This window comes from Staurois parvus, unplaced genomic scaffold (assembly GCF_062004578.1).
Source record: "Staurois parvus isolate SC_StPar_1 unplaced genomic scaffold, SC_StPar_1.0 ptg000697l, whole genome shotgun sequence".
NCBI lineage: Eukaryota > Metazoa > Chordata > Amphibia > Anura > Ranidae > Staurois > Staurois parvus.
This window is the reverse complement of record NW_028318493.1, coordinates 5764976-5770975: the sequence shown is the minus strand read 5'-3', so window position 1 is coordinate 5770975 and position 6000 is coordinate 5764976. Positions and strand designations below refer to the sequence as shown.

Sequence of the window (6000 nt, the reverse complement as noted above, 5' to 3'; positions counted from 1 at the left end):
TTTTTTTGCACCTGGTGTTTAGTTTTGTGTGTGTGTTCACAGTTCTACACTAAAAGCCTATGGACCCACTTAGGTCAAATTGAGCCCAAACTACGATCGTTTCCCTTTAAGCGCATACATTCATACAATAAACCTGCAGAGGATATTTACAATGTGAATGATCATTATGCAAATGTATTGCCGAGCCACAGACAGCTCCTGAGCATTGCCAGGTCATAGAGAATGTCTTCAGTGTCAGCTGGAACACTGCTCCTCTATTGGCAGCTGACACTTATCTCTGGATCACTACTCTTTAGCCTCTAGTCTATAAAAGGGGAGATATCTGTACAGGACAACACACAAGGGGAAAAAATACCTATATACAGGCTGACAAGTCATGAGTGTCCAAATTGCCAAACCTTGAATATAGCAGGTAAGAGGAAATTACTTTTTTATCCTTACAAAAAAAAAAATACACAATCATTATCAAATTATTTTGGTTTTTTATATTATTTTTAATACAACAGTAATGGCATTAGACATTATTGAGAGCACAACGTTTTATATTTTCTAATTAAAATATTTGTTACATTTATTACATATTGTTGCTCTTAATTTTTTTTTTAATCAGTAGAACTTGTGCAATGTCAGTGTGATGCATTTTAGATACGTTTTACATGCGTCACAATTCATGGGTGGTGTGCTTCGATGGAAACCACACCACAGATGCAACAACAAGTATGTTTTTTTGGTTTTTTTTGTGAACCACATCAGACAGACTACATTGTGTTTTTTTTTTTTTTTTTTTACATTTGTTTACATTTTACCAGCTGCCAAAATAAGCAGGCTCTAAAAGAATACAAATAAGGAATAAAGAATGCATAGAATGCATAGAATACAAGTGAGGGGTACAGTGCTTGATGATATGTCATAAAAATATCAACACTTTAAATATCAATTGTAAAAAATAATAATAAATTGTAACTATGTAATTGAAAAAAAAATAAAATAAAGAGACTCGGAAAATAAATTAATAAGCAGGCTCTAACAGAATACAAATAAGGAATAAAGAATGCATAGAATGCATAGAATGCATAGAATACAAGTGAGGGGTACAGTGCTTTATGACATGTCATAAAAATATCAACACTTTAAATATCAATTATAAAAAATAATAATGAATTGTAACTATGTAATTGAAAAAAAATAAAATAAAGAGAGTCGGAAAATAAATTAATAAGCAGGCTCTAACAGAATACAAATAAGGAACAAAGAATGCATAGAATACAAGTGAGGGGTACAGTGCTTGTTGATATATAATAAAAATATCAACACTTTAAATATCAATTGTAAAAAATAATAATAAATTGTAACCATGTAATAAAAAAAAAATGAAATAAAAAGGTCTCAGAAAATAAATTAATGACAGCCAAGAAAATATAAGAATATATAAAAAGAAAACTAATATAAGGGCACTGGGTTTGTGAAACATTTGTTTACACACCCAAAATTTAAACTGCAGGGCTTTTCTTCAATGCTACATAACATAGTAGACTGTTATTATTAAAAACAATGTATTTTCTAGTCCATGCATTATGCCTGAAAAAATATAGAGCAATGTATTCGAAGTGAATGATGATATATGGATGATGGGATTTTATAAGTAAAATAATTAACTTAGTTTATTTATTAGTTTTTATTGTTTTTTTTTACCTATTAAAAAATAAATTATATATATATATAAATATAAATATATATATATATATATAATTTATTTTTTAATAAGTAAATATAAATTATAAATATTTTGGCAACTACAAATGTGTTTTTACAGAGGATTTATAATATCCATATGAATGTGTGTTTATTTATTAGTGATATTTGTGATTTTGAGAATCAATATTTTACAGAGAAATAATTAGGCACTTTTTTTGTTGTTTATTTCTTCCAGGGACAGAACATGGAGGCATTGAAGGTGACAATCCTGGATCTTTGAGACCTTGGGCTTTTTTAGATACTGGCTGGTTATTGCTTTACTGAAAGTTTTTTTTTTTAGTTTCTTTGAAGAAATGGTGCTTTTTACCCTCATTGTGTTCATTGTTTTGATAGCAAACTCTGCAGGAAAGTGCATTCCCAATAAACAAGGTAAAGAATATGGACAAAAATACATTGTAATCTTATGTGCACCATTTATAACCATTAAGTTTTTCCACAGTTTTGTAATTGATGCAAGAGATTAAAATGCAGCTTGTAATGAACAGATAGAAGCGTTAAAAAAAGAAAATAATTTTTGGATGTACCAAAAATGTTGTTCAGATTAAAAAAAAATAAAATTATATATATATATATATATATTTTTTTTTTTTTTGTTTTGTTTTTTTATGGTAGAAAGAATTAATTTTAGCCACAATAGACTACACTGTCATTGCAGTGCAAGCAGTCACAGCCTTGATTGGCATCCTGGGAATCAACATTGGGCATAAATCTGAAATTATTGGTGACAAAATCTCCACCTGTTTATGCCCCCAGAAAGATTTGTCATTTCAAAGAAAATATGGTGCATATCTTATATTTTTTGTGAATAAACAATACTAAAGATAACTAGAAAAGAGTTGCATCTAAGGTAAAACTTTATGCCTTTACCATGGTGTGGCTGATTTTAGCTATTAATATCCTTTTATTACATAGCGCCATTATGGAAGGGTGTAACTACGAATCATGGAACCCATAGCACAATTTTTATGGGGTGTTTAAAAATAAAAAAAAAGGCTGGATATGTTTATAGTACAAAAACATATAAGTGGATATTAGAATGTATTAGACTGTAGATTGCTGACCACGGAAATGTTCACAATTGATCAAGAAGGATTTTTTTTTCTACTGCTTGGAGAAAATTGGGCCTGGCTTTACATGGGTTTTTGCCTTCCCATGAATCAACTGTGTGTTTACGGTTCTGAGTATGTAGATTTTCAATGTAGTTATTTTTCTATTGGGTGAACTCGATGGACATGTATTGTTTCAAATATGTCTGATTGTTCCACATACTTTCTATAATTTCTTTAGTCTGAAAGATAAAATCAGCATCTGGAGCCATCCTGCAGCTTTTACTAATTACAATGCCTTTGTACCTCTTTTGCACCATATTTTAGGCTTCCTACAGATTCCTCTGTAAAGTCACATTTGTTTATTCCTATTGTCCTTGGATAGGACTTATCTGTGTTCTATCCTCTCCTCTCCTCTAATCTCCTCTCCTATACTCTACTCTTCTCTACTCCATTCTAATCTACTCTATTCTATGCCAATCCACTCTACTCTACTCTACTCCACTCCTTGCTATTCTACTCCACTCCACTCCACCCCACCCTACTCTTATCTACCCTCCTCCACTCCACTCTAGTCTACACTACTGCAGTCCACTCTACTCTTCTCTACTTCATTCTACTCTAATCTGCTTCTCTCCAATCCACTGTACTCCAGTCCACTCCACTCTACTCCACTCTTCTCTACTCCACGCTGCTCTAATATACCCCACTCTACTCCACTCTACTCAACTCACTCTACTGTCCAGTTCACTCCACTTTAGTCTACTCTACTCTATTCTATTCTGCACTACACTCTCCTGTTCTCTACTTCACTCTTCTCTACTCTACTCTATTTTACTCTAACCTAGTCCATTCCACTCTATTCTACTGCAATCCACTCTACTCTACACTATTCTACTGAAATCCACTCTACTCTACTCTACTGCAATCCACTCTACTCTACTCTACTGCAATCCACTCTACTCTACTGCAATCCACTCTACTCTACTCTACTCTACTGCAATCCACTCTACTCTACTCTATTCTACTGCAATCCACTCTACTCTACTGCAATCCACTCTACTCTACTCTACTGCAATCCACTCTACTCTACTCTACTCTATTCTACTGCAATCCACTCTACTCTGCTGCAATCCACTCTACTCTACTTTACTGCAATCCACTCTACTCTACTCTACTGCAATCCACTCTACTCTACTCTACTCTACTGCAATCCACTCTACTCTACTCTACTGCAATCCACTCTACTCTACTGCAATCCACTCTACTCTACTGCAATCCACTCTACTCTGCTCTACTCTACTGCGATCCACTCTACTCTACTCTATTCTACTGCAATCCACTCTACTCTACTGCAATCTACTCTACTCTACTCTACTGCAATCCACTCTACTCTACTCTACTCTATTCTACTGCAATCTACTCTACTCTACTGCAATCCACTCTACTCTACTCTACTGCAATCCACTCTACTCTACTGCAATCCACTCTACTCTACTCTATTCTACTGCAATCCACTCTACTCTACTCTACTCTATTCTACTGCAATCCACTCTACTCTACTGCAATCCACTCTACTCTACTCTACTCTACTGCAATCCACTCTACTCTACTGCAATCCACTCTACTCTACTCTACTGCAATCCACTCTACTCTACTCTATTCTACTGCAATCCACTCTACTCTACTGCAATCCACTCTACTCTACTGCAATCCACTCTACTCTACTCTACTCTATTCTACTGCAATCCACTCTACTCTACTCTACTCTACTCTACTCTACTGCAATCCACTCTACTCTACTCTACTCTACTGCAATCCACTCTACTCTACTCTACTGCAATCCACTCTACTCTACTCTACTCTACTCTACTGCAATCCACTCTACTCCACTCTTCTCTACTCCACGCTGCTCTAATATACCCCACTCTACTCCACTCTACTCAACTCACTCTACTGTCCAGTTCACTCCACTTTAGTCTACTCTACTCTATTCTATTCTGCACCACACTCTCCTGTTCTCTACTTCACTCTTCTCTACTCTACTCTATTTTACTCTAACCTAGTCCGTTCCACTCTATTCTACTGCAATCCACTCTACTCTACTCTATTCTACTGAAATCCACTCTACTCTACTCTACTGCAATCCACTCTACTCTACTCTACTGCAATCCACTCTACTCTACTGCAATCCACTCTACTCTACTCTGCTGCAATCCACTCTACTCTACTCTGCTGCAATCCACTCTACTCTACTCTACTGCAATCCACTCTACTCTACTCTACTGCAATCCACTCTACTCTACTCTACTCTACTCTATTCTACTGCAATCCACTCTACTCTACTGCAATCCACTCTACTCTACTCTACTGCAATCCACTCTACTCTACTCTACTCTATTCTACTGCAATCCACTCTACTCTACTGCAATCCACTCTACTCTACTCTACTCTACTGCAATCCACTCTACTCTACTGCAATCCACTCTACTCTACTCTACTCTACTCTACTGCAATCCATTCTACTCTACTCTACTCTATTCTACTGCAATCCACTCTACTCTACTCTACTCTATTCTACTGCAATCCACTCTACTCTACTGCAATCCACTCTACTCTACTCTACTCTAATCTACTGCAATCCACTCTACTCTACTGCAATCCACTCTACTCTACTCTAATCTACTGCAATCCACTCTACTCTACTGCAATCCACTCTACTCTACTGCAATCCACTCTACTCTACTCTACTGCAATCCACTCTACTCTACTCTACTGCAATCCACTCTACTCTATTCTACTCTACTGCAATCCACTCTACTCTACTCTACTCTACTGCAATCCACTCTACTCTACTCTACTCTAATCCACTCTACTCTACTCTACTGCAATCCACTCTACTCTACTCTACTCTACTGCAATCCACTCTACTCTACTCTACTCTACTCTACTGCAATCTACTCTACTCTACTGCAATCCACTCTACTCCACTCTATTTTACTCCACTCTTTTCTACTCTACTCCACTCTATTCTACTCCACTCCACTCTTCTCAACTCTACTCCACTGCACTCTACTCCAATGTACTCTACTCCACTCTACTCTAATGTACTCTACTCCACTCTACTCTAATGTACTCTACTCCACTCTACTCTACTATTCTCTCCTGTATGCTACTCCAGTCTACTCTGATCTACTCT

At 36.0% G+C, this 6000-nt stretch overlaps 1 protein-coding gene across 1 annotated transcript in view; it reads left to right on the top strand.

Annotated features, from left to right (window-relative positions):
* Positions 1-235: 235 nt before the first annotated feature.
* The window catches only part of TECTB (tectorin beta), a 30827-nt gene continuing 25062 nt past the window's right edge, over positions 236-6000 (top strand). The window contains exons 1-2 of the mRNA XM_089653029.1: positions 236-412; positions 1931-2124. Coding sequence (XP_089509155.1) covers positions 2049-2124 — 76 coding nt within the window. The 5' untranslated portion in view covers positions 236-412; positions 1931-2048. The remainder of the gene's footprint in view (positions 413-1930; positions 2125-6000) is intronic.